The sequence below is a fragment of the Syngnathoides biaculeatus genome, chromosome 7, assembly GCF_019802595.1.
Source record: "Syngnathoides biaculeatus isolate LvHL_M chromosome 7, ASM1980259v1, whole genome shotgun sequence".
Lineage (NCBI taxonomy): Eukaryota > Metazoa > Chordata > Actinopteri > Syngnathiformes > Syngnathidae > Syngnathoides > Syngnathoides biaculeatus.
In genome coordinates this window covers 28091869-28111288 of record NC_084646.1, presented here as the reverse complement: position 1 = coordinate 28111288, position 19420 = coordinate 28091869, and the positions used below count along the sequence as shown (strand labels likewise).

At 40.4% G+C, this 19420-nt stretch overlaps 2 protein-coding genes across 5 annotated transcripts in view; one reads left to right on the top strand and one right to left on the bottom strand.

Annotated features, from left to right (window-relative positions):
• Positions 1–3829, bottom strand: part of aspm (assembly factor for spindle microtubules) — a 62533-nt gene extending 58704 nt beyond the window's left edge. For both annotated transcript variants that reach the window (XM_061824272.1, XM_061824271.1), the window contains exon 1: positions 3640–3829. The gene's annotated coding sequence lies outside the window, so the exon portion shown is untranslated. The remainder of the gene's footprint in view (positions 1–3639) is intronic.
• The window catches only part of depdc1a (DEP domain containing 1a), a 23595-nt gene extending 5357 nt beyond the window's left edge, over positions 1–18238 (top strand). The window contains exons 4-12 of one of the 3 annotated variants that reach the window (XM_061824273.1): positions 3155–3264; positions 3348–3478; positions 4631–4678; positions 6308–6445; positions 6743–7690; positions 8376–8548; positions 15630–15806; positions 16896–17102; positions 17268–18238. In XM_061824273.1, the coding sequence (XP_061680257.1) occupies positions 3155–3264; positions 3348–3478; positions 4631–4678; positions 6308–6445; positions 6743–7690; positions 8376–8548; positions 15630–15806; positions 16896–17102; positions 17268–17402 (2067 nt within the window). In that variant the 3' untranslated portion in view covers positions 17403–18238. Of the gene's footprint in view, positions 1–3154; positions 3265–3347; positions 3479–4630; positions 4679–6307; positions 6446–6742; positions 7691–8375; positions 8549–9010; positions 9164–9899; positions 10100–15629; positions 15807–16895; positions 17103–17267 lie in introns of those variants that run through there. The other 2 variants (XM_061824275.1, XM_061824274.1) reach the window with 2 other exon arrangements.
• Positions 18239–19420: the final 1182 nt, after the last annotated feature.

Genomic DNA, 19420 nt, shown 5'->3' with positions numbered 1-19420 from the left:
TCCAACAGTGGACCTTTTTTCACCAAGCTGGTTGGCAATTTCTCCGTAGCCCTTTCCAGCTGTGTGGAGTTGTACAATTTTGTCTCTGGTGTCTTTGGACAGCTCTTTGGTATTGGCCATGTTACAAGTTTGAGTCTGACTGATAGTATGTGGTGGACAGGCGTCTTTATGCAGCTGACGACCTCACACAGGTGCATCTGATTCATGATAAAACATGGAGTGGAGGTGGACTTTTTAAAGGTGGACTAACAAGTCTTTGAGGGTCAGAAATCCAGCTGATAGCATTCACTCACATTTGACGAGAGCGATCGCACTTGCGCGCCTTCGTATTTGCAAATCTCCACAGTCGAACACGAAAAATGATGCATAAAATTTGTTATAAGTAGGAAAAATAGATATTGAAAGACATAGCTTATTTTGTGTCGTCTTGACATTAATGTACATGTTTATTTCATAAGCATTGTTAACTAAACAAGCCTGCTCCTAAACAATCAGTATTTACACGGAAACAGGAAATGAGAGTTAACCGTACGGAGCATGTTAGGAAGTTACAGGGCCTTCGCAATATGTGAACACATACTGAGTCTGGCGAGTAAAGTTTTAAAATGGTGAAAAAAAATTGGCTGTTTATCCAAGCAGCCGATTCTGTACTGTTATAGACTTTTATGTATATTACAAGAATTTGTGTTTGATTCCTGGATTTAGCGTGACAAAAGTTTCGTTGGAAGCTCTACTGGAAGTTGAGCGAATAATTGTTTACATCGAAGACAACTGCATCCGGGCTCTGTTTCAAATCCACGCTTTGTCGCCATCGGTTCATGCTACCTGTGGATGCTACGGAAAAGGTCTAAATCTTTAGGATTATCTTCCGAGAAAAGGATGGCAGTGGTAAAAGTGCAGCTTGTCAGCTGCCAACTTTGATGGATGCCCATTACGCGGGAAAGACTCCCAACAACTTTGTCTGCTGTCGGAATATCTACATCCTGTGCAGGGCAGTGGCAAAAGATTTGCCAGTAATGCTTTTCTAAATTCAAGTGGCTCAAATCGATTGGAATTTTTTCTGCCAATGGTGTATTGACAATGGGAGAAAAAATCTTCCGATCTTCGTCTGAAAATCATCAGTGGCGCCGAAGTTTGATGACTTCGTGAAGCATCAGTAGACAGCTGATCACAAGTTTGCTGCAACTGCAAAGACGTTGTTAACATAGAATGTGGTTTCAGCAGGCATAACACTGGAAAGACATACTGAAGGAACTGTCTCAAAACAAAGTGTAAATGAACTGTTAATTGTTAAAATTGAAGGCCCTGAAGAACAATTGTTTGATTTTGATACAAGTTTCTATAAATGGGTGAGCAGTAAAGAGGATAATTTTTATGGCAGGAATCATGCAAAAACATAGTATTGAACAGTGATGTTATTTTTTACAGTCAGGAGTATAGAAGATGATTAAGAAACTTTTATTTTTATGACACATCTCTGTCATTCTTAGTGTTTATTAGATTCAGTTGCCAATAAAATACAATTCCTTGTATCACATTTATATCTGAAAGTTATTTTGTAAGCATGTAACCTGCAGAACAAGAAAACGTATTAGTCATGTTAGTCGACCACAGTTTGACCGGCATGTAATTGGCTATTTTTTGGCTATGATAGTAGAAAAGTGGCTCGTGAAAATTTATTTTGGTTAAAAAAAAAGGGCTAATGATGAAAAAAAGGCTAGCCAGGGCCCTGTGTTATGCCAAAGGCAGATGTTCAGAGCTTCTTCACGTGCGGCAAGCGCATTTACGTTGAAAGTCATTAACATTAACAGTCATGTCAAAGGAAATTCAGTTACACTGAAAACATGTTTGGGATATAACACTAGTAATGTTTTAGTATCTAACTAAAAGAAAGTATGAGATTATTTACTTTGACTTGATCTAAATTCTAATGTGAGACTAGTCTCTCCATATATCTAAATGTGAAAGGTCATTTTCCCCGTGGTACACGTTATCTTGAAATTGAATACTTTTCCCTTCTACATGTTTTAGGAAGATATAGCTCATTTACTGCTCTCTTTCATCAATGGATCGCCAATAGATACCACCATAAAGTACGCTAGATTATAACAATACATCACGATTGCCAACAGGAATGTTTGTTACAATGTATCGCTAGCTTGTTGCTACTAACGCCGATTATGTTGAATTAAACTTTCAGCATTTTCAAAACATTGCGGGTATAGACTGTTCGTGTATGGTCCTTGACAGGCCAGTGCATTTAACTTTTCTTCAGATAGTTTGTCAGATCAAGAATTTTTATTGATGAAATATTTTAAACACCATTTTATATCATGTTCTACTCATATCAGTTGCAATTGGAAATTAACATTTCTGAGTTTTAAATTTTTGTTTTCTATTTTAGTTGTGTATTTGTTTTTTTTTAATTATTTTAAATTTACAGTTATGTTATGTTAATCCAGTAAGTTATTTTAAGGTCTTGAGACTCTATCCCTAATCACATCCGTAACGATACCTGCGAGCATGACTTACCACACCCATACATTTTTCAAATGTGAGTGACTGTGATAGATAGGTGTTCAAATACTTGTTTGCAGCTGTATCACACAAATAAATAGCTAAAAAAAAAAAATCATACATTGTGATTTCTGGATTTATCTCTTTCGATTATCTCACAGTGGATATGCACCTACGATGAAAATTTCAGACACCCCGCCTCCTCCCATGATTTCTAAGTGGGAGAACTTGCAACATAGCGGGGTGTTCAAATACTTATTTTCTTCACTGCATGTATGCCAATATGTTCACACTTGTATGATTTTAATTCTTGGAAACTTAAATGTTTTTTTCTGATAGTTACCACTTCATCTTAGTTTGATATTGCCATTACAATTTGTTGTAACTAATGCAGTACTCTACTTTTTCTTTTTGAATGTGACCCTCAAACTCCTTTTGTAAGGTTGAAATATGTTATGGTGGTATAGTATGGAAATTAGTACATTTAAACTCTACTGCAATATTTGAGCTGCAATCCAGAAAACAGGAATCATGGATTTGTCTTTTCTAATTTCACTCATGCATTTAAACTCTATGATCTGGCAGTGGAGGGGTGTGGGGATAATTTGAAAAAAATCCTCGTATTTGTCTCCTTCAGGAAAATCCCCAAGCAGAAGAAGAGAGCGATCCAGAAGAGCCGAAACTACAGAGAAGAGAGCTGACTGGTGATGATGAACTGAATATCTGGAGGGACACCACCCTGACCCAGTAAAAACTTGGCTCAATGATGAATTTATGAAGACTAGTCTCGGACCATTAGCTTGAGGAACTGCATTTCTGTTGTCTTTCAGCCTGCAGAAGATTCTCGGTGTTGCATCACTTGATGACGTGTTAGACCACCGTTCCATAAACCCTCACAACATCATCCATAACATGAATAAAGTCAACAAGCATGGCGTGGTTACCCTTGATGACAAGACCAGTAGGTTCTAGCTTTACTTTTGTTTCTCAGTATTTTAACTTATTTGTTCATATTTCACTGATTTACAGTTTATGAGCAGTCAACCTTGTCGGGGAGGAATTGTAGAGCCACCAAAGATCTGTAATATAGAGAGATCATATAAAAATATTTTAATACTTTACCTCTCTGATCTACGCCTTAAAGTATTCCTTAGTGCCTGTTCTCGGTCTCTCGCTGTGAAGAACTAGGCAACTAACATATAATCAGGAGTGGACATAATTTTGGTCTGGTTCTCAAATGAGCACCAGAGGTTGTTGATTGCTGCAAATTTTTTTTCATGACTCACTGACCTCACAGAATGAGCTTATGTCCATTTGTTAGAGGTTCATCCTCTTTGTGTACAAATAAAGGAATGAAACTTTAATGCCTTCATAACATTTGTTTAACTTTTAGGGCTTTTTGCATATCTTTTATCTTTTACTGTTTGTCTTTGTCTGAGCCAGTTCACAGCTGATAAACAGCCTCCTCATTGTATATACACCGTAATTTCTCGACCATAATGCATCCTGATATATAATGTGCATCCCCAAAGTTGACCTAAAAAAAAGATAAAGGAAACCCTTCAACCGATGTACAATGCACACCACCAATTTGTGCTACCTATATGCTCAAAATATTAGGAATGATCTGTTTTTATATTTTGTTAGGTTTGTACTTGTATTGTTTTTCAAAGACTGTACAACAATCATTAATAATGTTCATTGTGCATATATTGATGCAGCGGTAATACATAACTCTGGACACGACACAAGACACGCTTGTCCTGGTCCCTGTAATTGTCAGAACAGAATCCTTCAACCTTTGATTTCAGTCTGATATGGTGGGTCTGCCAAAGATATAGCAGAGGTTCTCTCTGGTTCCATGTTGTCATATTGTGGTCACAAGTTGTTTACCTTGCAAAACATTTTATCATCCAGTGCGTAGAACTGCAGTCTACAAGTAGAAAAAAAAAACCTATGAGGCTTATAAATGTGCACATGGTTTTGAGAATTCTCGGTCAACCTTGTTTATGTTTTCATATCAGTGAAATGGTTAAACACCAGATAATAAGAAATTTGGGTTTTGGATGATATAATCTGTGATTAATAACACCCAGTTGAAACTTTTCTATAGATGACCTTCCTCAATGGGTTTTGTCAGCTATGAAGAGCCTGGCCAATTGTGAGTAATGGCAACGTTTAATATCAATTATAATTCATCCTCTGTGTTGTGTACATACAGTGAAGAAAATAAGTATTTGAACACCCTGCTACATTGCAGGTTCTCCCAATTAGAAATCATGGAGGGGTGTGAAATTTTCATCGTAGGTGCATGTCCACTGTCAGAGAGATAATCTAAATGATTTTTGAAACGATTAATTTGTGTGATACAGCTGCAAATAAGTATTTAAACACCTGTCTATCAGCTACAATTCTGACCCTCAAATACCTGTTAGTCCGCCTTTAAAAGTCCACCTCCACTCCATGTATTATCCTGAATCAGATGCACCTGTGTGAGGTCGTTAGCTGCATAAAGACACCTGTCCACCCCATACAATCAATAAGACTCAAACTTGTAACATGGCCAAGACCAAAGAGCTGTCCAAAGACAACAGAGACAAAATTGTACAACTCCACACAGCTCCACTGTTGGAGCAATCATTAGAAAATGGAAGAAGCGAAACATGACGGTCATTCTCAATTAGAGTGGAGCCCCATTTAAGATATCACCTTGTGGGGTCTCGGTGAGGAATCAGCCCCGGACTACACGACAAGACTTGGTCGATGGCCTGAAAAGAGCTGGGACCACAGTTTCCAAGGTGACTGTTGCATGCACTAATACATCATGGTTTGAAATCATGCATGGCACGGAAGGTTCCCCCTGCTTAAAAAAGCACATGTCAAGGCCCATCTTAAGTTTGCCGATGACCACTTGGATGGTACAGAGAAGTCATGGGAGAACGTTTTGTGGTCAGATGAGACCAAAATGGAAGTTTTTGGTCATAATTCCGCTAACTGTGTTTGAAGACGACTGATGAGTTCCATCCCAGGAACACCATCCCTACTGTGAAGCATAAGGGTGGTAGCATCATTACTTCGGGGTGTTTTTCTGCATATGGGACGGGATGACTGCACTGTATTAAGGAGAGGATGACTGCAGCCATGTATTGTGAGATTTTGAGAAATAACCTCTTTCCCTCAGTCAGAGTATTGAGGATGGGTCGTGGCTGGGTCTTTCAACATGACATTGCAAAGCACACAGCCAGGAAAACCAAGGAGTGGCTCCGTAAGAAGCACATCAAGGTTCTGGTGTGGCCTAGCCAGTCTCTAGACCTAAACCCTATAGAAAATCTTTGGAGGGAGCTGAAACTCTGTGTTTCACAACGACACCCCAGAAACCTGTCTGATCTCGAAAAGATCTGTTTGGAGGAGTGGGCCAAAATCCCTCCTGCAGTGTGTGCAAACCTGATGAACATTTACAGGAAACATTTGACGTCTGTAATTGAAAACAAAGACTACTGCACCAAATATTAATATTGGTTTTCTGAGGTGTTCAAATAATTTATTTGCAGCTGTATCACACAAATAAATCGTTAAAAAAAATCATAGATTGTGAATTTTGGATTTTTCTGTTAGATTTCTGTCAGAGTAGACATGCACCTACAATGAAAATTTCAGACCCCTCTATGATTTCTAAGTGGGAGAACTTGCAATATAGCAGGGTGTTCAAATAGTTATTTTCTTCACTGTACATAACTTTATTCATAACCTATGCCGGTTAATTTGAGAGTAACCTTCTGTTCATTTCCAGGGCCAAAGTATGATAGTGCGCAGCCATCTTACCCAGGTTTTGAAAGGGATGTTTTCAAAACAGTCTCTGATTACTTCTACAGCCTTCCACAGCCATTACTCACCTATGAGTTATATGAACTCTTTATCAACGTACTTGGTAGGTATTCCATTGATCATTTCATCATCAAAAAATTTGGTGGACATGAAATTTTTTTGACTATACAATCCTTCATTGTGGGCATTTTAACTGTTAACTGAGGTTTTGGTTCTCTCTTCCCTTTGTGAAAAGCTAACCGTTTTACTGTATTGGAATTGGTACTTTTCCTATGTGCCAGCTGTTGTCTTTGGTTGTACATGTTCAGTAAAAGTTTGAACTAACTAAAGTTTCTTCCTCCCCTTTGCTGTCTGCTTGCACTGACTCTCCCTGCAACCCTCTGTCTGCCTCTCTGTCTAGTGTACTGTGGGTATGTTGCAGCCCCCACTGCCCACCAAGATGGCAAACGCAAGACGCGCGATCTTCCCTCAGCGCCCCCCCCTGCCAAGACATCTTTTTGCTCCACAGAATGTCTCCTCCTGTCACTGCTTAGGCAGGGAACATGCGATGAGACTGAGTCTCCCATGAGTGATGTGCTTGGCAGAAAAGTTCAGTCCCACCTGGCGGTGCTGAGAGGCACTCCTGCCAGTACAGATGATGGCCAGTTAGGAGGGAGCTTCATGAACCTCAGCACTGCTGATTGCTTGAGGTGCCAAACTAGAAGCTGCTCGCTGGAGACAGTCCTGTATGACTCCAGCCTTCTTACCAAACAAAAGATCTTTTTATCCAATGATGGTCTGGCATCCTGCTTCTCTGGCAGCAGGAGCCAAGTTAGCAACTGTCCGACTTTGTCGACAAAAACATCCATTCCATCTGTAATTGCTCCACACAGTTTTTCGAGGCATTCTGTAGATTCTGTGGCAGCACGGTCAACTCCACAGAGGGTACACACATTGCGACCGAGGAGTGTGGGCAGCTGTCTGGACATAGTTGTAGAGACCAGTGAAGAGTTCTTTAAGGAGATGAACTGGGAAGGCCGAGCTGCCAGCTGCCTGAATGTAAATGCCACAGAGGACCAGCATCACTTGCATGTTACTACACTCCCTCTATTGTCATCCTCCCAACCTCACGTCAGTTTTTCGTCATCGCCTACAACCAAAGCACACTCACCTCACGCTACTTCAGGACCTAGTGGGCCCCAACTGGCTTCCAGTGCATCTAACCTTTGGACTCTCCCACGACCTGCTGTTGTCCGTCGCTGCCTCAGCTCTCTGGATGTATCTAAGTTTCCTCGACCCGCTTCCCTGTTTAAACCTGTCTGTGTCCCTTCAACCAGAATGCAGCACCTCGAACCCAAATCTGAGCACAGTAAGACCTCTCACTCCACCTTTCTGTGTGTCTGGATGTCTAATCAAACTAACTAATCTAACAGCTTATGCTCCAGGTGTATTGCAAGAATCAAACACTCATCTCTCTGTAAAGAGGTGTAGAAAGTTCCAGGGTCCCTTAAGAAGTTGCTACATAGCTGTGAAGGCAACCATTGCCAGGGAAAGTTAACACGCATTCATTAAGGAACATGAAGCTATGAGCAGTTAAACTCTTCTTGCTGTATAATGCTGAAGAAACAGTGTTATACAAACAAACCAAAACAGATGCCAAGTAACAAGCAATTACGTATGTCTGTTTGCTGAGCCTTAAATGCTCGTTATTACCGGTGTAGTCTATGTAAATGACATCCTACTCAATTCATCATTGACTGTAGTTGCAGTTGATCAACCTGTCATCAATAATTGTTTTTTTTTACTTATGGCGTTTGTATGTTTTCTTCTTCTGCTTTGCACCGTTTCTGACGGCAACACAAGAAAACTCATGCAAAAAAATACATTTTGCATGTTTGCTTTATTTGCGAGTCTTCAAACTTTCAATGCAATCAAATGACATTTCTTGTCCTGTGTGTGTGTGTGTGTGTGTGTGTGTGTGTGTGTGTGTGTGTGTGTGTGTGTGTGCGTGTGTGTGTGTGTGTGTGTGTGCGTGCGCGTGTGTGCGTGCGCAGGGCTTCTCCAGCCTCAAAGTGAGCGTGTGGGCATTGAGGCCCTGCAGTTGTGCACACTACTGCTCCCTCCTGCGTCACGAAGGAAGTTGCAGCTCCTAATGAGGATGATGTCTCGTATTAGCCAGAATGTGGATATGCCTCGCCTCCACCCTGCCATTGGCACACGAACACTGGTAAGGGATAGAGAAAACTCACATACCTATTTTTCAACAATTTGTCACTAATTATGCCCTTTTATTCGGCACCTCTATGACTTCTACATTTAAAGTGTTTGGAAAGTCTAATTTCTAACGCAAATTATCTTGGATGAAAATATATGTTCAACTGTACCATGAAATACATATTATGTTTGATGTTTTTACCCAAAAAATATAAGTGTTTATGAATTAAAGTCCGCAAACTTTGACCGAGTTTCCCTTACCTGAAAAACGACTCATTTAGGGTGAGGTACAGGGATGAGTATTAGCGTGGAGCCTCGCTGGTTTACACTGAAGAAAAACCCACTCGTTTCGAGAATTCCCCAGTCAACCTTCTGTCACATGCAGTGAACATTTCACCCCGGACTCTTTTACTGGTTGGCTCATGTCTGAGATGGGTTTTCAATGTTAAAACTCAGATCAGTACCTACCATACAGGCAGTTCCGTCACCTGAACAGATCGGTGTTGCTAAAGACACCAAACACGAACTTGGATCAGCCGCTGAACCTGGACACGCTTCGACAAGCTCAGCTCCCCCATAGAAAGTACCAAAACTGCGAAGAGCTTTTGTTAAAATACAAGTTGCAAAGGTATGTTGATCATATTTTATTTCCTGAAAACATTGAACACTGTTGACATGGTTGAACGAAATAAGCACGTCGGTCTTAGCGAAAAATATTTTATTACCAGAAATTGTTTGACCATTCGCAACTAGGAAAACAGCATAATATTGTGTACAAATGGCGACACGGTACAGCTGCTGGAAAGTGTTGGCTTCACAGTGCTGAGGACCCGTGTTCAATCCCAACCCTCCATGTGTGGAGTTTCCATGTTCTCGCTGTGGCTGTGTGGGTTTTCTCCGGGCACTCCAGTTTCCTCCCATATCCCAAAAACATGTAACATTAACTGGACACTCTAAATTGCCCCTGTGTGTGATTGTAAGTGTGGGTGTTTGTCTCCGTGTGTCCTGCGTTTGACTGGTAACCACTTCAGGGTGTAGCCTGCCTCTTGCCTGTTGACAGCTGGGATACGCGCCAGCACTCCTGTGACCCTTGTGAGGTTAAGCGGCTAAGAAATGGATGGATGTATACAAACCTTTTACTTGTGCATGGCTTTTAATTTTAATAAAATACTATGTGGTATTAAAACAAGCAGTATTACTGTACATACTAGTCACTCACAAAATAGGAGGCCTGTTTGTAGTTTATCAAAAATAATTTTTTGTGCCATGAAATAGATTGAAATGAACCTGTGCTTTATCTACACATTTTTCTCCCATTTTATAAACTTTGAACCTTATTTTCTAATTAATTATGGATGTTGCAGGAAGGTTCTTCTGCACAAGAGGTTGACATCAAACCAGCAGATGTTGAATCTCCATCTTTGGTCCATTCAAAAAGTTGCCAGACTGATGAAGTGCCTATTCATGAAAATTGAACACATCTTTCCGACAGCAGAGAGAACACTGCAACATGTATTTCAACCTCAGGTGTTCCCAAAGTACTTTTATTGAAAGACCAAATAATAATTCTGTGCAAATGTTATGTAACGTATTTATACGAATTATAAGCATACAGTTCAATAAAAATGCTATGATTCTAGTTCTGTGGTGTTTGTTGACTACATGTACATCAACATTTAGACAAAGAAAAAAAATCAGGATATAGACCATTTAAATCCTGTGCACTTTTGTCTGAATTAGGAAAGGTGTCACAAATCTTTGACACACTTCAGGATGGAAGTGGCATGCGGTTATTTCTGCCAAAAATTCCCCAAAACCATTTTACAAGCTGTCTGTAAGCAGTATGTCGCATTAACCTGAAAATATGACAATTTTCCAGAATGGGACTTTGTGTGAACAAGCATTGATTTGGACAAATCCTGCTTTTAGCAGGGCGACACGGAGGTGCAGCTGTAAAGCGTTGGCCACACAATTATGAGGACCCGGGTTCAATCCTGGTCCCACCTGTGTGTAGTTTGCATGTTCTCGCCATGCATGTGTACGTTTTCTCCGGGTTCTCCAGTTCCTTCTGCTTGATGACACCTGGGATAGGCTCAGCACTCCCACAACCCTTGTGAGGATAAGCAATGAAGAAAATGGATAGATGGATGTAAATGTCAAAAAGATGGGCTGATTAGGAGAAAAATCTAATTTTTAAATTAGTTCTTACTCATGGTGTGGAAAATCCAGCTGTTGTCAATACTGTTGCCTGAATTGAAAAAGGCAACCTCCAGTACCGATGCTTTCAAATACCTGGCAATAAATTCTGGGTGGTCCATCATGCACTGCAGCAGATGGTCTGAATTATCTTCCATTTTCTGGTGAATATGTTGACTCTCATGGCAGCAAAAGATCTCCTGTTGTTTGTATAGGAATGCAGCATTTACATGTACATCTCTGTATATAATAATAAATAAAAATCTGTTCACATTCACAAACTTCTACAGATCAAAGACCCATATCAGTCCAGTAAACAGAACCATCCAACCCTTTTACATTTTTGTATTTTAAGGATTTAGTGCCCAAACAAAACCACAAGATACCAGTTTACAGCTTTTAGTATAAAGTTTTGCGGTTTTGCTCATGACATCTTGGGAAAATTGTGACTAAAATAGGTTTTGGACGGGTCTGGGTACTGTCTGGTTATGGCATCAGTTTACCACCTGAAATTATATTTTTGGTGAAGCAAGATATCAGCAGCTATTGCTCTCAAAATAATGTGGCAACATTTTAAACTGAATTTGTTCATTAAAATCCTTATTTATGAAAATATACCAACTTAGACTGTGGCTTACGTTATCATCTGTGTTTTTTAGTGTGATAATAAACGAGCCTTGGACACGCAAATTAGTGATGCACATGTACTGCAGATAGTTTCTCATACAAGCACAGGCAGATCCATCGCACTGTACAATGAACAGCTGGGTGGTCGCATACCTATTTACTAAATACACGGCATTTGCATAATTTTAAAACAAGACCGAAAACTTCATATATACATTCAGGATATCAAAGCCTTTACTATTTATCAGTTAGTTAACTAAAGCAAACAAGAACTTCACAAATGCTTATCAGTCTTTGTTTCCAACACGAGGCATATCCTGCTCCATGCATGCTCGGCACATTCTTCATGGCCAGCTATTTCGTCTGCATTCGAACGTGTGTGCTGTCTAACTGGCTCAAATTGATAACCTTTAACGCCTTTACAAAACTCGTATCCTTCACCGTCTTCGTGGGACCCTTCAGAATAGTGTTCATCGCTCGAAATGTCGGAAAATTTATCGTTCTTAGTGTATTCCAATGCTCGCCATTGTTTTCACCGATTCTGACGTCACATTCCTACTCGGCTGTTTCCGCTTCGTTTCCATCTTTTTCCGGCGACTCCAGCAATGTGCGGATCATTTTTTGCTGATAATCACAGCCTTCTTCCAAAAGGGACTCAATATTTTCTCCTCAAAATTTTATACACAGACCCTAGTAATGAAATGAAAAGGTGCTTTAATTTGTACACATATATTAGATGTTAAGAAATAAACCACACATGCTCTACAATATTCACAGCCTTTGCTCATTATAGTGGGACCTTAGCTATTTTTTTTTTTTTAACCAAGATCATAGCTCAATCTACTTAATCCTCACAATTTTATGCATGATAAACAAAATGTTGTCTTTTACATGGTGGGGTGAAAACAACTTCAGGTTCACATGTTTCGAGGAGCTAGGTATGTTCCACTTAAGAGAACTGAAATGAGACTCAAGCAAAAGATCGAGGGTCAGAGGCAGTTAACGTCTGAACAGCTGCTGTGGGTGGCTATTCGGACATCCTGCAAAGAGATTCAATTAGAAACTCAAGTTCAATGCGTGCAAGAATTGTTAAGCTATTGATAGCGTCTTGTCAAATAAGGGATCCCATAAGATAAATTGTCCCAGGATATTGATGTCACCCTCATGCTGCAAATGACTTTTTTTTTTTTTTCTCACCCAATAAAATGTCTTGAAACCGTGAATAATGAGGCATAGTGCACTTTTAGTTGTAGTTTGGGGAAAAAACTTAAAAGCAAGTTTATTGAATATATTTGTTTAAACATTTCAAATTATACCTAAATGGTTGTTGACTTAAATTATTTACATCAATGTTTTGGGAAAATCAGAGCAATAGCAGTTCCCTAATTATTAAAAAAATATAAATGTTTTTCATATGTGTGAGATGGGTAAAACTATACATTTTCAAAATGATATTCATAAATCCCATCTCCTTATCGTGGTGGAGGGAGTTGTGTGTCCCAATGATCCTGGGAGCTAAGATGTCTGGGGCATAACGTCCCTGGCAGGGTCACCCATGGGAAACAGATCCTAGGTGAGGGACCAGAGAAAGCATGATTTGAAGACATCTATTCATCTATTTTCTGAGCCGCTTATCCTCACGTTTCATGAGAGTGCTGGAGCCAATTCCAGATATCTTCGGGCAGGTGGCGGGGTACATTTGAACTGGTTTTCAGCCAATTGCAGGGCACATAGAAACAGCCAGCCATTCACACTTACAGTAACACCCAAGGGCAATTTTGAGTCTCAAATTAATAAGACCCCTATGATGAATACCGGTAAATTAATTGGGTATAGCTTCCTATGTATGTCATCAGGGGGCCCCTCTGGAGCCAAGCATGGAGGTGGAGTTCAAAGGGGAGCGCCTGGTAGCCTAGCCCGAAAGGGTATCATGGGTCCTCCTTCCCGTGGGATCACCATCTGTGGGAGGGGCCATAGAGGTCGGGTGCAGTGTGACCTGGGCAACGGTCAAAGGCAGGAACCGTAGCAAGCCGATCCCGACTACAGAAATTTACTCTAGAGACGGGGAACATCAACTCTCTATGAGGGAATGAGTCTGAGCTGGTGTGTAGTGTCGAGAAATTCCGACATGACATAGTTGGGTTTGCCTCCATGCATGGCTTGGTCTCTGGTACAGGTCCTCTTGAAAGAGATCGGACTTTCTTCCACTCTTTCTCCCACTGGGGACTCCATTGTTCTGCTGGGGGACTTCAATGCTCACGTGGGCAATGGCATTGAGACCTGGAAGGATGTGATTGGGACGAATGCTCCCTCCCCAATCAGAGTCAGTCATGTTCTGTTAGTGAACTTCTATGGCCATCACAGATTGTCTTTAATGAACACCATGTTCAAGCATAAGGATGTCCACATGTGTGCTTGGCACCAGGACACCCTAGGTCGCAGTTAAATGATTGGTTTTGTGGTCGTAACATCGAACTTAAGGCTGGCCACATGTGTTGGACATTTGACTGAATGAAGGGGCAGAGCTGTCAACTGATTACAACCTGGTGTTGAGTTGGCTCCAATGGTGGGGGAAGATGCCGGTTTGACGTGGCACGCCTAAAGGAGGTGTCAGGAGGGGGAAGCAATGGATCATTAACACTGTATAGCGGGAATGAGCCACTCAAGAGGTGAGTTGGTGGGGAGAATACTTTGAAGAACTCAATTCCATTGACATGTCTTCCCATGAGGAAGCAGAGTCTGGGTTCTCTGAGGCAGACTCTCCTATCTCTGGGGCTGAGGTCACCGAGGTGGCTTTGGTGACAAGGGGTGGATGAGATTCCCTTGGAGTTCAAAAAGGTTCGAAAGTAAGACAGTAATTCGGACTCGTTTCCGGTGTGGGTTGGACTCCGCCAAGGCTGCCTTTTGTCACCGATTCTATTCATTACTTTTATGGACAGAATTTCTAGGCACAGCCAAGCCGTAGAGAGTGTCCGTTTTGGGAGCCCCAGTATTGCATCTCTGCTTTTTGCAGATGATGTGGTTCTGTTGGCTTCATCAAGCCGTGATCTGCAACTCTCACTAGAGTGGTTCACTGCCGTATGTGCAGTGGCTGGGCTGAGAATAAGCACCTCCACATCTGAGACCGTGGTCCCCAGTTGGAAAAAGGGCGGCGTGCCCTTTCGAGGTCAGGGATGAGTCCTGTCCTAGGTGGAGGAGTTAAGGATCTTGGGATCTTGTTTATCAGTGACGGAAAAATGGAACGCAAGATCAAAAGGGGGATCGGACCGCCATCTGCAGTGATGTGGACTTTGTATCGGTCCATTGTGGTAAAGAACGAGCTAAGTCAAAAAGCTCAAATCTCAATTTACTGGTTGATCTATGTTCCTACACTCACCTATAGTCATCAGCTGTGGGTCATGACTGAAATAACAAGATCCTGGATACAAGCAGCTGAAATGAGTTTCCTCCAAAGAGTGTCCGGGCTCTCCCTTAAAGTTAGGGTGAGAAGCCCTGTTATCCGTAAGGGCCTCAGAGTTGAGCTGCTCCTCCTCCGCATTGGAGGATCCAGATGAGGTTTGTTGGGGCGTCTGATTTGGATACCCTCCTGGACTGGTGAGGTGTTCTGGGCACATCCCAGCCGAAGGGGACCCCAGGAATGGCCCAGGACATGCTCGAAAGATGATGTCCTTCGACTGGACTAGGAACGCCTCTGGAAAGGGAAATCTGAATGTCCCTTACTCAAGCTACTTCCCCCATGAGCTTGGATAAGCGATAGAAAATCAATGGATTGTTATGAATAAATATGGCTTTCTCCTGCTGTGGGTGGGTCTGGAACACATCTCCCACGATAAACACATTGCATCCAATTCCTTTAACTTCATGTTTGAGTAGTGATGTGACATTGACTATGAACTGTGGCACCAATATACTGTACACAGATGTGTGCCTTTCCAAATCAAGTCCAAGAAACTTACAGTAGTTTACAACTGGTGAGTGACCTCCATGTGAATTAGAATCTTCTCAAAGATGATTACCGGAAACAGGATACACCTGAACTCAGTTTTGAACCCCATAGGAAATACTGTGAATACATTTTTGTATCTACAGTATATTTTTTCTTACGCTTAATAATTTTTTTAAAATGTAAATAATACAAAGCCTATAAACTTAACAAAATGTGGAAGGGATACGCCGTAAACACTATGCGGTTGCACTCTATAGAATGTCGTTTCTGACATGTCATTTAGTATATACTGTATAGTTCTTGTGATCTCTCCTTCCCTTTTCAGATGGTCCACACATTTTCAAGCTGCGTTGTGAGCAGTGCTGAGGAGTGTGAATTGGATGAGCTCTTAGCTACCAGATTAGTTTCCTTTTTAATGGACCATCAGCAGAGCATCCTGTCGGTCCCTGAGTATCTGGTCGGGGCTATTAATGACCACGTGCAGTACTTGCGCACATCACAGGTACAGTACTTCTGAAAATACCGCACAAAATATACTGCATATCAACATGTTGGGTTTCCATTCCATTAATTAAAGGGAAAATACAAGACTCCCTTTATGCTAACATAATGCTGGCTTCTTACAAATTTGTCTAAGCTGGAATCATTTAAGCAATCATACAATAAATCCGTCATTGAGACGTACTAAGACAGACATGCCTTCAACTGCTTGCGAAAAAGGGACACTTTAAATCAGTGATTTCCAAGCTTTATAGAGCCAAGGCACATATTTTACAAATGAAAAATCCCACGGCACACCAACAAAAGTAATTGTCACCAAAAATGGATCGATTAATTACTGTATGTACTTCCTACCATCTAAAAGAAGAGGATTTTTTTGTTCTGTCTGTTATTGTGCCTCACTGGCATAAATAGATGAATAAAGATACATTATTTCTTGGAATAAGTGTTTTTTTTTTTTTTAATTACATAAAATTGGATAACTTCCCAGGCCACACTAATGTACCCTGGCACACTGTTTGGGAATCACTGCTTTAAATTGTTTAGGAGCAACCCCTTTTTCAAGTTTGAACTAAAGCTCCAAAGAGGTCATTTTTAATGTAACTCTGAAGGAGAAGTGGATTGTATGTATAGCATGTGGTAAGTGTTCATCGCAGATACTGACAAGCACTTGCCCCTCCCTTCAAGATATCTATCAATCCAGTTTTCCATATTTGGGTTGCTGGTAAGCACGGGGCCTATCCCAGCTGACTTTGGCGACAACGCGGTGTAAACGTTTGACTGCTTACCAATCAAATGGAGGGCACATACTGTACAGTAGATAACAATCACATCGATGGGCTATCTATTGTCTGTATATAAATTGACCCGACTTTTATATTTTCCCAATGAGGAAGAGGCTGCAATTTCCATTTTGAAACCACCTGTGAGAGATTTACTGGAAGTTATTTGTTCACATATTGTGAACGGTTTTGATCTTAATGTTGTTATTTGTATTTTTTTTTACTTTTCATGTTTTCTATTGTATTTCTCCTGTGGTGCAATGTTTTTTGTTGATACGTTGAACTCCACCTACTTATGTTCACCACAGGTACCAATAGATGATGTTACTGACGTTGATTGTGGCAACCCAGTCTCCGCTCCCCTGCCAATGAACACCTTCTGCCGTCAGATTAGTAAGGCTGAATTTGAGCAGCAGAAGTCATCATGTTCTCAGAAGGCCATGGAGGACTTACTAGAGATGCTGATGATGGACCAAAACATGACAGAGAAGGACAGACGCAAAAAGTTAAAGCAGGTAAAACAAAAACCAGAAACACTGCCACTTGCACCAATCAAAGCTTTTTTTTATTTTTTTTTTCTTAATGCAAAACTGCTGCAGCTAATTTAATACTGGCCCAAGATTTACCTTAGGCACAGCACAGCACTGCATCCACTTTCCATTTAGATTGATGTTCTTCAGTTTCAGAAGCAGTACCCTGACATCTACAGTCGACGGTTCCCTTCCACAGAGAAACCGAAGAGGAATGACACCAAACCAAAGATTAAAGCTCCACTGCTAATTAGGAAGACCAAACCTTTCAGTATCAGGAGCTAAAATGGTTGTCATGATGTCTGCGCTATAACTGCACTCATGCTGGTACCCGCAAAACCAAAAAGATTTTGTTACAATGGAAAATGTTAGGGTTTTTTTTTTTTTTTTTTCCATATTTGTGGCACAATTGAGAGATTAAGTCAGACCAACAGAAAATGCAGGGTTTTTTTTTTTTGTTTTTGCACATTTATCTCTTATGCTCAATGTTCTACATGGTTATTGTGTGCATTCAGGTGTTCAGCATTTGTACATTTGGGAAAAAGATTAGCGATCTTTGAATATAAAGGAATGATGCTAGTGGGAGCAAAAAAGATTAGCGATTTTTTTCAATATAAAGGAATGATGCTGGCGGGAGCAACATTAGAAGTCTACTTGAAAACAATTTGCTTGTCTAAACTGTTTTTGACGCAACATTTTGTAACGCTTACTAATTTAAAATGTCCAGTTCCTGTATCACTTTTGCGATTTAGTTTTTTTTTTTTTTCCTCATTACAAAACTGGGAAAGGTTTAAGCTTCAGATTTTTGCAGTCGACTTGTATGTATACTGTATCTTTGTTTTTGGCTAGTGATTATTTGGATTTATAATAATCCATACAAGTTAGCGCCTGCTTGCTCTTGAGTCTAAGGTTAGGCAAATCATTAAATTCAAACGTTACTTTGAATCCAGATTTCATGTTATATGGTATTTATTGCTCTGAGCCTACATGAAGTATTATCTTACAGTAAATGGATGTTTGTATGTCTGACTCTTGTGTGCACTGTTTATGATGCTCTACACAGTTTTACTTGTTCCTCTACAACTATGCAAATTCCATTGGAATAAAGACATTCAGCTATTTATACTTGTATTTTTTCCCCCCTTTTAGTAACTATACATACAGTATGTTATTATCAGCCAATATTTATCCACTGTAGAATTAAGGGCTCTTTACGTTTCAAACTAGTGGATATTTTTCAATTTATTGCCAGTGTATTTTGGTGTGTTTAATGATTTCATCCATCCTTCTACTTTTAGGTCTTTGCCGTGGTCCCTTTGTGTCCAGTTATACCCACTTGATAGTTTACTTTCCACTTTTTAGTCAGCTCTAGAGCCGGCATGGCCAGCCCATTTCCATTTCAGGGCTTTTATGTTTTGCATCGTGGCAGTAACTCGTTTCTGCTGTGTTATCCAACTGCTTTTTTTCTTGTCGCGAATCCTTATTTTGATCATTTGGTGTTCTGTGTTTGTGTCTTTGTATAACTTTAGCAGTTTATGTGGTGTTCAATTTACAGTGCTTGTATTTCCATCCATTGTTACAAATTGGCCTAAATTGATGCAGTTGTGGACGGTGTCTAGGACATACAGTTGACCTGCGTTTTGATATTTTTATTCTTTTTGTAGACAGTAACAATTGAACGACCTTGATTTTCCTTTTGCTCATTTTTAGACCTGAGCGACAGCTTTCTAACTCCGATTCCTCAATATAATGCTGTAGGTGTTCAGCATCGTAGGGAAAAGGACAAAAATTAATGGTGCTTACTTGAGCCATTTTAGTTTTGCAGAAATTTTATCTTCCTACGATGCTGAACAACTACATGGTGCTCCCACGACGCTGAACTATGGCATCGTAGGAAAATAAAATGTCTAAAACCTAAGATGGCTCAAATAAGTACCATTAATTTTTGTCTTTTATCCCAATTGAGTTCTTTAAATTTCTTTACAAGTTGTAAATAGCTTCAGAGACAGTGTCTCCTTGCCAGATCCCTTTGCATAGACTTATTCATACTCATCAATTGGTATTGAACCTGAAGAATCAGATTATTTCCATTGTAAATGTTGAAATAGGTCAGAGCTATCCCTTGCTACACTACTGCCTGCAGTATCCAAGTGGTGGTGACTGAGTCAAACACTTTTTCTTTGTCAAAGAACACCACAAGGGCATTTCGTACTCGCCGTTCGATTATTTATTGAACTGTTTGTGGTCTATAGTACTAAAACTACTGCAAAACCTGCTTGTTCTATTTGCTGTGCTTCACTTAG